Raw genomic sequence first — 12,589 nt, 5'->3', positions numbered from 1 at the left:
TCTTCTTTGAATTGCCAATCTCATAGGTATTGCGGTTGGTTCGTCGATTTTCAATATGAATTGGGGATTTCTTTTTGGTTGGGCGTATATTTAGGACTTGATTTCTTGGTCGCCCACAGGTAAGCGACTTAATTGTTGATTGGAGTTGTTGTCGCCTTGTCAGTGATTGGAGTTATCATCTTAATTTGGTATTGAATATGATTTATTTTTTTATATGATTGCTTTTGATTTTTGTTTATCTTGTATAATTTGTTATTATTTCAAATTATTGGGTAAATTAGTATATTAAAATGTTGATCTTCAAGTGTCACGATAATTTGTTATAGTTCGTTATTATAGTAGTGTTGATTAATTGTTGTAGAAGGTATTATGTATTTTTTTTTCCAATTAATAATTATAGAGTTAACGTAGAGTTGGAGTTAGGAACTTGGGTATTCTTTTGGAAAATCTATCATAAATTTAACTGGACGATCTAGCCACCATCGATCATCGCATACCGACCAGATCTATTCAGAATGATCACTTTATACTGTACGATCTCGCCACCACGATCACCGTTAGAGGTTATTAAACCCTTGTCTCAAGAGCATTCACATAAGTACATAACATGTGTAATTTTTTACCTTTTAACTTTATTGAAGTTCTTGTCAAAAAAAAAAAAAAAAACCTTTATTGAAGTTCTAAATTGACTTAACTCACCTTGAGTTAAGTGATTTAAGTCCTGACGGTATTAATGATAACGTTAATTATCCGCGAAATACCTTTTTCGCCTGCTTTTCGGATGCTATATGGACACATGGGTTGAAAAATAATTTTTAAATGGGATTTTATGGAAACCGAGGGAAGTTTATTACAAGAATGCTATGTGATAAGGTTATATAGGAGATTAAGGACATGTTCCGATTTACTGAAAACAACTAAACTGAACTGATTGAGACTGGACTGAACTTAATAGAGCTGAAATGAATTGTTTATGAGAGAAGAAAATTAGAAACCAAACTAATTAAGCTAAATTAAAATGAAATGAATAGAAATTAAGTTGAACAGAATATACCCTAACTTGGATTAAAAAATGTGAAATGAATACATAAATCACCTCAATTTGTGAAAGTCGATCTCCTTCTAAAAAGGAAAAACGAGTCACCTCAATGTTAGGCTTATCTTTTCTACGATTTAACATGGAAGCTCTATAGAACCAGAAAAAGCTTCATCACTCTCTAATGGCGACAACTACTTTTATTCAATTCACTCGGATTACGCGCCATTTTCCTACTGTATCTTCCATACCCACTTCGTTTCTATCTTCTTCACTCTTCAAACCTCGCCATCTCTCTTTTCGCTCCAAGTCACTCCGCTACCACCCCATCTCGTCCTTCAATTCCACCAGAAAATTCACTGTTTCAGCGTCTAGTTATGTCGGTGAGTTATCATTTTCTTCATTTTTGTTTGGGTTTTCATTGCGGCTTTTGAACAAACAGTTGGTGTTCATGATGGGGTTGTTAAATAGTTGTCGGAGAATTGCATTGTGGTTAACAAATTTTGGCCTCACCCATCTGGGATTTTACTGGGTTTCTGAATTATGTACTTTGTTGTTTGATTTGGGCACTTTCACGGATTGTTTTGAGTTTATGCAGGACTAATGGCAAAATGGTTAAGCATTTATGGATGAAAATTTAAGCTGAAATTTGATTATTATTATTGGAAGTATTTGGAAATATGGACTATGCAACTGGTGTTTTGGACTTAGATTTCATGTTGGGAGTTCAATAGTACTTTCATGACTAGGAAGTGAAAATGAGTGTTTAGGAACTTAGTTGGCAGCTTGTATTGTGATTTCTTTGTGTGTAAAATGGCACACCCCTGGTTACAATCCGCATAATTATTACAACCAAGATCATATTATACTGTGCCTGCCCAATGTTATTGCCAGTTTTGATGAGTAAATTGCGGGAATACCGATTTTGCACCAAATTCTAATTTCTGTTGGTGCTCATTGGATAATTTCTGCCCAATCATTATAAAATGCGTGCTTTCACATCTTTAGAGACGATAATACAGTAACCTTTGCATTTGAAATCAGGCTCTGATTTGTTTTATAACTATAAGAAGTGACCGAGCTGGGCAAGCCCTTTATATTACTCAGCTAATTTGATTATGCTACTAGTGGCTGTGGTATAATTGCAATTAGGGGATTAGATCTCATACATTCTTATGTAATGAGACTTTCATCATATAATGGCATTAAAATTACATATGTTTCCAGCTTGACTTGACTGTCTAATAAGAATCCCATTATGACTGCCTAATTGGGAGTACAATGACTGAGTACTGGTTTTTTTTTTTGGTTAAAATCCTGATTCCCTGACTTGGGAGTTCCTGTGAAGCAGCCCATGAAACATACGATGTCATTGTGGTTGGAGGTGGACATGCTGGATGTGAAGCTGCTCTTGCCTCTGCTCGCGTAGGGGCAAAGACTCTACTTCTCACGCTAAACATTGACAGAATTGCATGGCAGGTAAATCTTCTGACACACATAGGATGTATCTCTTACTTCTTGGTGTTACTCAACCTCTCCATGGAGAATAAGTAGCTATACAGAAAGTAGATTTTCGATTTGTTTGCCTATAAGTATTTAGTCCATTATCACCATCAAATAGTCTTTGTCTTAGTTTTCCATGATTCCATATTGGGAAATCGGAAGTAGCTAGATATTGAAGATACACGACTTTATTCCACTGTAGCATTGAAATTGAAACATGATAATCTCCATATTTTTTTGGAAAATGATTGTAAATCCATTACTCTTGGACCCCTTTTGCATTGCATGCTCATATTCAACCAAATCGCGAAGAAGGAAAGCAATAAGTGTACTTAATGAACATCTTGATGCGAAATGGATTTAAGAATGATTTTAGGTGTAAATGCTATTCAAATACGCAGTATATCTATTGTCATATCCTTTCCAGTGCATTAGTATGTTGAAAATTTACTTCATACAGTCAGGGAGAAACACATTGATGATGGAGATCGGTATGCCAATTGCTATGACTATGTTTATTTAAATTAGTGTCTTAAGATATTTCAGTCTTTTTTCTTCAGACTGGTGTTGATCTTGACTTTGTATAACCTTTCATTGGCTCCCCTTTCTTAAACTAGTGATTATTGACAAGGCTGAGATTGTTGCTTCAGTGTTTTTTTTCCACTCTCTGTTCAGTATACTTTATCTTATTTGGTCAGCAGTAAAGCTAACCAAGAATTTGCATGCAGCCATGCAATCCGGCAGTAGGCGGGCCTGCAAAATCACAACTTGTACATGAAGTGGATGCCCTTGGTGGTGAGATAGGAAAGATTGCTGATAGGTAATATTTGAATTTAATAGAAATTTAATTGTGGTCTGAGAAAGGGAGACACCGCGCACTATTTGTTATTTGATTAAAGACGAAAAACTGATGATGTGATGAAAAACAGTTTACTATGTCGATGACTGCTTTTCTTGCTGATTCTAGCCTATTTGAAATCATATAATGTTTTCATATTAGAAAAAATTTATTGTAATCATACGGTGACAGCTTGATTTTAGGGGAGCCTGTTGTGCTATCTCATTATATTTTTTGAGGCATGTGTTGTATCTGAATTCTGTGATACATCTGTGCTTCTGAAGTATTGAATTTTTTAGGAAACTATTTATATGAGGTATCTATCTGTACCATTATCTTTGATGAAGATTTTTGGCTTTTGCTTTACAAAGAGTTTGATGCCTTTTTTTTTTTTTTTGGTTAAAATTTTAGGTGCTATCTGCAAAAACGTGTTCTTAATACATCCAGAGGCCCAGCAGTTCGAGCACTGCGCGCACAAACTGATAAGAGGGAATATGCTATGGAGATGAGGAATGTTGTTGAAAAGTATGCTTCTGCCACTAAACTATTCTAAAGGACTTTTTAATTTGCCAGAATATGATGAATTATTGAATTGTGACAACTGAGAACTATGTATTGCCTTTTTTTGTAAAAATCTTTTTTTTTTTTTTTTTTTTTTTTTTTTTGTGGTAAAAGTTAGTTACGGAGTACTCCGTATTAACTTATCATTTTGGTTTATTTAAAATCTAATTCAACCGTCATTCCTCAGTTGGGATGTTGTCACTTTGATTTATAGAAGTCTGGCTTCTGGCAGAAGATGCAGCTTAAATAATTGTTTTATCCCTCCCCAAGGCTTTTGTTAGAATAATTTGTTGTTCCGGCCAACTTATAGAGTGTGATCAATATTGAATAAATTTTTAAAAGTAGATAGGAAATACTCCTCCTGTCTCATTTTACTTGTTACATTTGCTTTTTACAGAGTTTTAAGGAAGTGAAAATTTTGAGATAATAAAGGGTGAATTTGTGTGGGTCCTAACTTTAGATATGATGTAGATTAAAAAAGCTTGCCAAAAATGGGTATGTAGCAAGTAATTTTAGACATTCATATAAGAAATATTTAGGAAGTAAAAAGACATGGAGAGAATAATGCTTTCTAATTGGTATCTAGTAGAACATTGGAAGATACGTGCGTAGTTTATGGAGAACATGTAAATATCACATGAAAAAAAAATTCTGTGTTGAATTTAGTTGTATGGTTCTTTATGGCAATTCCTGTTATCTACTAATCATTTTACTTTTGCAGTACGGACAACCTCTCGATTAGAGAGGCTATGGTGACAGAAATCATTGTTGGGAAGAATGATAATGTTGAAGGAGTCCGGACTTTCTTTGGAATGAATTTTTATGCACCTTCTGTTGTTCTTACTACTGGGACATTCATGAGTGGCAAAATATGGGTTGGAAGAACCTCCATGGATGCAGGAAGAGCTGGCGAGTCAGCGTCTATTGGACTCACTGAAAATCTTCAACATCTAGGATTTGAAACTGATAGGTTGAAAACAGGGACTCCTGCACGTGTAGACACTCGTACTGTAGACTTTTCCAAATTGGAACCCCAACACGGAGATGAAGAGGTTCTGTCATTAAATCTTATGTGTACGTTTAACTGTTAAAGTTTTTGGATGGAAATATTGATCAACTTCTTGAATTTTTGGCTCTGATTTGTACGGCATCATGTATATGCAAATGTTGGTAAAGTCTACTTCTATTGCTACACTTGGTACAGGAAGAGATTGTACTGATTCTGTAATGGTGATTGAGCAGGTCGGCTGGTTCACCTTTGACCCTGAGCTTCATATTGAAAGGGAACAGATGTGCTGTTATCTGACACGTACAACAAAAAGTACACACACACTGATCAAGGAAAACTTGCATGAAACTCCAACATATGGTGGGTGGGTTGATGCTAAAGGGCCTAGATATTGCCCTTCTATTGAGGATAAGGTAAATTTTATGCAATATACTGGCAACTCTCAAATAATGTAATATTAATAAAAATAGAGATTTGTATAGAGGAAAGCTTGGAACTTGATTTAATTGAATGTTAACGGCTACAATAGACTCACTACTCTACTACTACTGAGATACTACTCACTACAATACTTCTCTCAACATAAGTTCTACTGTTTCATTACTACCACTATATATATCAAGCTCCCTATCCAAGCAATCCAACCCTAGCATTAAAATATTTTGTCCTGTTCTGCCACCAAGGAGGCCTTCACTGCAGCAGTCCCTTTATCACATTCTATAGTGGAGTATTAATTCGTTTTGTCCTGTTCTGGAATACCCTGCTGCTGCTGCTGATCTTGTGCCTTGGCCTTGATCTTGCGCCTTCTCTCATAGACCCTTATGGGCTGTTCTGGAGGCTCGACCCAATCCATGACATTTTACAACCTAACATTTTCATGCACCACTGTACTCTTTTATTATTTTACCCCTCTGAAGGAAAAAGTTATCAAGCAAGCACGATTTTCAGAAATGGAAGTTAGTCAATAGGTTTAATCTCTTAATCCCTAATCATTAATGTATAGATCTTCTCCTTTATTTTCTTTCTTTTTATGTGAATTGAAACTTTTTAATTTCACAAAGCTTTAGGTAATTTAAGTGTCAAAAAAAAAAAAAAAAAAAAGGTGTCAGTAAGCTTCTAAGAGTTCTAACAGATGTTGTGAGATTTGCTAAGAATGCTAGAATTGAGATAGTGGGCAAGTGGCTTTGGTAGTATGCTAATGTTGACTTGAGTTAATAGTTGAGCCCTAGAAAGACAGTCAAGGTCATTCTAGGCAAAGTATGTATTTTTTTTTTTTTTTTTTAGCAAAAGTTGTTATTACTTATGTGTGGTCTAGAGATATCTTAACAAGAAATACGGTAGTCAGAGGGATCTCACAACTCACAAGAACAACCAATGAACTGGCTTAGTGGCTTGCTCTGGTACTCCATTATCTTTGATTTACTGTATAGTAGGATGTTTGTAGTGTCTACGCTGCATAAAGCCATAAACCCAGTGTCTTGTGCTATTACTGTTTATGGAGGGGAGACTGGTGCATGGATGAAGCCGATGAACTCAGTCTAACTCTGCAAGGAAGTAGTTTATGTCTTTTTTTTTTTTTTTTTTTTTTTTTTTTGGGTACTGCTTTTATAAAAATTTCACCTTATATTCATTCTCTCAGAAATCTTCTTGTATCACTGTTTGGTGCTTCAGATTGTTAGGTTTCAAGACAAGGAGTCACATCAAATTTTTCTCGAACCAGAGGGCCGAACTGTGCCTGAGCTTTATGTACAGGTATTCCGTGTTCTGTTCATGGTTCTATATTTATTATTTTAACATTATCTTGTTTAGTTGATTGGTTCCTCAGCTGTCCGAAATAATTTAATGCAAGTTCTCTAATTACTTTTGTCTTAATTTTAATCTTAATTTTCTATTATGTTTTTGATCAGCCTTCTCTTCTTTTGTATGGTAATAACGTCATACCTTCTCTCCTGAATTGATAATACAACGTCAAATTAACATTTGTTTGCAGGGATTCTCAACTGGTTTACCTGAGAGGCTGCAGCTACCGTTGCTGCGAACATTACCTGGACTTGAAAACTGTACAATGCTGAGGCCAGCTTATGCTGTGGAATATGATTATTTGCCTGCTCACCAGTGCTCTAGATCTCTGATGACCAAAAAGATTCAAGGTCTTTTCTTCTCTGGTCAGATTAACGGAACGACCGGCTACGAGGAAGCTGCTGCACAGGTATAACTTCCCCACACCCTTATTTTTTCTCTCATTCTATATTACATTAAAGAAGAGTTGTATTTATATAAGACTACATGATATCCATAGGAATAGATTGTAATTCCCTGCTCATGTTCATGTCAGACAAAAGATTCCTTTAAAAGTAGCATCAGGAAAAAGCATGATCACAAAGAAGCTAAAAAAACCTTTCTGTTTTCTAGTTTACTGATTTATTTTATAGAACATAGGTATTGTTATTTTCTGGTACAAGTATGCTAAAAAGTAGCAGGGAGAACTCTTTGATTATACTCCGTAAGGAGTATTTAGCATGTGCAAAATATGATAATTACTCGAAAGAAATATTAATCTCACTTAACCCCATGCATGTCATGGGCCACCAATCTGGCTATCAGGATAAATCCAATTACCCTAAAACTGAGCTGTATGTTGTTTCCCTTTCTGTAGGGCATCATTTCTGGAGTAAATGCTGCAAGGCATGCTGATGGAAAATCCCTTATTGTTCTTGAGAGAGAAAGCAGCTATATTGGCACTTTAATTGATGACTTAATCACCAAAGATCTCCGAGAACCTTATCGAGTGTTAACAAGGTACTAGAATTTTAGACTTTCATACATATTGTTTCTAGAAGTCCTAGGAAAGTAATGGGAAATTTTCCTTTTTTCTTCAATTGATTTCTTGGTTTCCATGCTCCTTTCAGTCGTTCAGAACACCGATTACTTCTTCGATCTGATAATGCTGATAGCCGTCTTACACCTCTGGGCTATGAAATTGGTTTGATTGATGATAGACGCTGGAAACTATACCAAGATAAGCAATCACGAATTGCAGAGGAGAAAAAACGGCTGAAAACTGTCAGGATTTCCGGTAAGCTTTCTTCTGTCCTTTTTATTTTTTTTATTTTATTATTTTTTTTTTCTCCCTTGAGAGCAGGAAGTTGTGGGTCAGAGTATTAAAAGTTATGGCAAGAGTTTTTTTAGACATACTTCTCTTGGCATGCTACATTGCAGTTTCTGAAAGGACTTGTGAACCTTTTTTACAGTTTGACTTGATATGAGAAAAAGGCATATATAGGAGTTTGTTAAACTGATGCTCACATTTTGAATTGGAGTGTCTTCTCATTTTTTCGGTGCAACACTGACCAGTAGATTTGTCCTCATTTTCTGTAGTAGTGGCTGTTTTTTCTTGTTTCAAATAATGACTTTCCTTTGTTCTACTATTTTAAGTAACTATGTCTTGCTGATTTCTGTTTTGATTAAAATAGCGGAAATTCTTAATATTAAGAGAAGTGAATATAGAAAAGGTGCTGACTTGGTTAACAGAGAGGATGAGGTTGCTGCCTTCCTGGTTATCTCTAAGTTTCTGGTATTTTCTATGTGTGTAGGCGGTGATCTGGCTGCTGATGTTACCCTTTTATCTAATCAACCGGTGAAGGATTCATCAACCTTGGAGAGTCTTCTTAAAAAGCCACATATAGAGTATAGAATTCTGGATAAGCATGGCTTTGGGAATCAGTGCCTATCCAAAATGGAGAAAGAATGTGTAGAAATTGATATTAAATATGAGGGATTCATTATCAGACAGCAACAGCAGCTGCAGCAGGTGAATTCTTGTGTGCTCTTGGCATGTTTGTCTTAACTCTTTATAAACCCATGTCTTCTTTATCTGGCTCACATGTCTTCAAGTATGAAATCCTTTCCATGCCATCCTTGATTTGATCTTTGCTCTATTTGTAGATGGTTCATCAACAACACAAACCACTTCCAGACAATTTAGATTATTACTCAATGACCACTTTGTCTCGGGAGGCACGAGAGAAACTCTCTAAGGTATATACTCTCTTATATGTATAATCTGCAGCATCCGAGATGGTCTATTCTTGTATTATTTGACATCTCTTTGATAATTTTGTGCCTTTTGAATTCTGGAGATGCTTTTCTTGTGTACTTAGTACCAAGCTTATCTCATGGACACATAACTTGGCAAATTCCATCTCTTTTAACATTGCAGTCCTCTAGTGTTGATCAGTGACCCCTTGTAGCTTGCAGTAGAGTATGGGTGGCATCGTTTAAACATTGATATTGTCAGTTACGTGATTAAACTATTCGCCCTGAATAATCAATTGCATATCATTACCCTCCGTCCCACCCAATCCCCTCTCTCCCAATTTGTGTTTTGGCCTCACTTCTCAACAATAAAAAAGAAAAAAAAAAGATCATGAGGTATGATCACTAATGTAATTCTATTGAGGTTTATCAATGTTTATTTTCTAATAAATTTTAGCTTCCGATGATAAGACTACTAGAGAATTTGAAAGCTTTTTAAGATACCCAAATAGCTTAGTTTATTAGATCAAGTCGTTGCCGCTTACCATCCCAATTTATGTTAACTTCAGATGTAACTGGAACTCCTTAACAACAACTTGGCTTTGTGAACACATTAAACCTGTCTTTGTTGCAGTAACTTTTAGGACCATCCCAGTGAATGTTAACTTCAGATGTAACTGGAACTCCTTAACAACAAGTTGGCTTGGTGAACATATTGAACCTATTTTGTTGCAGTAACTTTTAGGTTTACCATCCCAGTGAATGTTAACTTCAGATGTAACTGGAACTCCTTTACAACAAGTTGGCTTGGTGAACATATAAAACCTGTCTTTGTTGCAGTAACTTTTAGGTTGTAGGATACCCCTTGTGGCATACTGCTTTTTGGAATTTTGAAATAAAATAATTGAAATTTGTGAAGCTTTTCTTATATCACCATAGGCTGGAGGCAGGGTAGAGAGAGGAGAGAGAGAGAGGCATGTTTGTGACCATCATGTTTTCTCATCTTGCTATTACATGCAGAATGTTATTATAAGTCCTTATATTCAGCAAGATTTGAGCCATGTGTCTGAAATGTTAGTTTTCTTTTTCCTCCTTGCAGGTAAGGCCACAGACCATTGGCCAGGCAAGCAGAGTTGGTGGGGTAAGCCCTGCTGACATCACTGCTCTGATGATCATTCTGGAAACTAACCGAAGGCAAGTTCAGGAACAGAGGAGGCGCCAGATGATGTCTTCTGTCTTAGTTGAGCCTGAGAAGGAAGAATCTTCAGTGGCAGAGGCAATCAGCTCTTAGTATATGAATCTATATGTTGGAAATGTAACTCTTGGTTATCATGTGGGCATAAGCATATGCTACGGTGCTTCAGCATGGTGGGTTGTATGATAAACTACTCCAATGCTTGCCTCTTGGACTGTTAGAAATACATGATGGAAGATCTTTGGACCTTCATTTCTCTGTAGCAACTGGCTCGGATCAGAGTAAATTCAACACCGGCAAGTAAGAAGAGAAGTTGAGCACATACAAGGTGATGTGTCTTTTTTGTCTAATCCTGAATTAGCTTTGCAATTGCCAATTTTGTTATTCAACTTAGTTGTGATACACTGATACTAGTATAGTAATGTTATATGTTGCTATGAAGCTGAAGTGCTCATAAAGATAGTTAAGCAATTGTTTCCTCTTTGACAACTTAGTTGTAAATATGAACTATTTATTCAGATATTTTCTATTTTTATTCTTCTTGATTCTAGGCTTCTCTTTTTACATATTGAAACTTCAAATACAATTCAGGCTTTTATATTTTTCTCTCCTGTTAATCTAATTTTTTTCCCCAATAATCTATTTTTTTAATAGACCTGAATTTGACGCAACCCAAAGGGGCCTGCTCCCGAACCATTAGTTTCCTCTTGCGAAAATGACCAAAAACAACTCGACTGCCACCTCTAATGTTAGAAATATAGTGGATTGGGCCTAAGGATAGTGGGCTTATTGAAGCTTATCTAATTGGTGGTTGTTATCCAATTAATAAAATTTAAAAATTGGAAACTGGAAACTGCTGTGCTGTGTGATGACCCCATGATGACAAATAAAATAGTTGGCAAAAACTGATGTTTAATCAAGGCATAAGTCAACAAGCTTTGGTTGGATTGCTTTGCTAATCTCTTAATGATCACACCAATTTCTGCCCATATCGTGTTGCCATGTACCCCCATCAACCTGCACCCCATTAAATTATTCATTTTTCCTTCTCTTTCTCCCTCTTTCCTCCCCATTTTCCCTTTGTTTCATACTCTGTGCAATGACATTGTTGTTCAACAGATGGGGAATGGAATACCCAGAAATGTAGCTTTTATTTTCCACCCCCTGTCCTAAAGTCTGATTCTTTTCTTCTCGTTATCCTCAAAATCTTCCAATGGCAATATCAGAGGATTCGAAGGCTGGGATTTGTTATATATGGGTCATCTCTTCCCTTCTTTTCATCTTTACAGTCTCAGGTGCAGTCTTCTTGGTGCTGTACATGATCCAGCCTGCATACCTGGATACTTCTTTGTACCCCATTATTGGCGGGTCTCTAGTTTGCTTCCCTTGGTTCTTTTGGCTCCTCACATTGGTTTATCGGATTGTTTCTCGTGCTTGTGGGTTTAGGATGTCTTGTTTTGGTTCCTCTGGTGGTGATGATCACCCTGATGATGCTGTTCCTTCTGGTGTGTCGGCTAGGAATAGTAACGGAGATGGTGTTAGTCCTATTCAAATTGTAAGTACAGGTGCTAGTAATGATGTCGTCGATGGTGGAAATGGTAGCAATGTTGATTTAGAAAATGGGAGTGGGAACGCGAATGAAAACAGAGCATCTGGGGTGGTTGTACAGCCAGGAAGTCCTAGACGGGTTCATTTTGGAGGGGTAGTAGTTTTAGGTGAGGATGATGGAGGTGCCCCTGAAATCCAGGAAAGTCCTAAATCGTTGTCGTCGTTGTCATCATCATCTTCTTCTTCTCCATTGACGGACAGCAATGAGAGCGAAAAACCTCTGAAATTATACATGGCTTCTTGATCTAGGAAGCTTAAAGAACGATAATTTCATGTTATTGACCTTCTGGTTAAAGATCGACATACATTTTGTGAAAGAAGATGCAATACAATCACATGATTCACATCTTCTGAGTTGGCAAGATTTTCTAGTCAAAACAAAGAAGGGAAAATTTGCTGTCAATTTCACAAAAAAGGAGCATTGGATTTAGCACAACTTAGGGGTGGGAAGAACAGAAAATTTTGACTCAGAACCTACAAAATTTATTCTTCATTGTATACAAGATTAAATTTATACTTCATTGTATAAAAGATTTATAAGATGATAGTCACTTTGGCTAATCAGATCCATCTACTTGTTTGTATCAGTAGATTTGTATTCCGTAAGAGATATTCATATACATGACTACCCGAGAGGTAGTGAGACGAGCTCTATAATTTGATGAGGGAAATATACGAAGTATTTTGTTATTGCATTAGGTATTTTGACAATCTTATTCATGTTAATTTCTGTAAATTTTCTAGACTCATTAAGCACTCCGTATTCCCCTCATGTTAATTTTTACAGCCAAAGAAAGGAGTGGT

General features: G+C 36.2%; 1 protein-coding gene across 1 annotated transcript; it reads left to right on the top strand.

Annotated features, from left to right (window-relative positions):
* The first annotated feature begins 1,113 nt into the window (after nucleotides 1–1,113).
* On the top strand, nucleotides 1,114–10,727 carry LOC145604667 (uncharacterized). Its single transcript, XM_081660578.1, has 13 exons — nucleotides 1,114–1,419; nucleotides 2,388–2,515; nucleotides 3,268–3,359; nucleotides 3,789–3,902; nucleotides 4,660–4,990; nucleotides 5,181–5,360; nucleotides 6,619–6,699; nucleotides 6,938–7,156; nucleotides 7,604–7,746; nucleotides 7,857–8,023; nucleotides 8,541–8,758; nucleotides 8,893–8,985; nucleotides 10,082–10,727. The coding sequence occupies exons 1-13, from the start codon at nucleotides 1,221–1,223 to the stop codon at nucleotides 10,271–10,273; spliced, it is 2,157 nt and encodes a 718-aa protein (XP_081516704.1). The 5' UTR covers nucleotides 1,114–1,220; the 3' UTR covers nucleotides 10,274–10,727.
* The last annotated feature ends 1,862 nt before the right edge of the window (nucleotides 10,728–12,589 follow it).

This window comes from Chenopodium album, chromosome 22 (assembly GCF_948465745.1).
Source record: "Chenopodium album chromosome 22, dcCheAlbu1.1, whole genome shotgun sequence".
NCBI lineage: Eukaryota > Viridiplantae > Streptophyta > Magnoliopsida > Caryophyllales > Amaranthaceae > Chenopodium > Chenopodium album.
Note: the sequence above shows the minus strand (reverse complement) of the source record. Positions and strands in the feature narration are given on the sequence as shown.

Bases quoted from the DNA above. Each gene is read 5' to 3' on its own strand.
- LOC145604667 (XM_081660578.1), top strand. From the start codon at position 1,221: ATGGCGACAACTACTTTTATTCAATTCACTCGGATTACGCGCCATTTT. The intron at 3,903-4,659 runs GTATGCTTCTGC...TTACTTTTGCAG, and splicing joins ATGAGGAATGTTGTTGAAAA to TACGGACAACCTCTCGATTA. The intron at 8,024-8,540 runs GTAAGCTTTCTT...CTATGTGTGTAG, and splicing joins GAAAACTGTCAGGATTTCCG to GCGGTGATCTGGCTGCTGAT.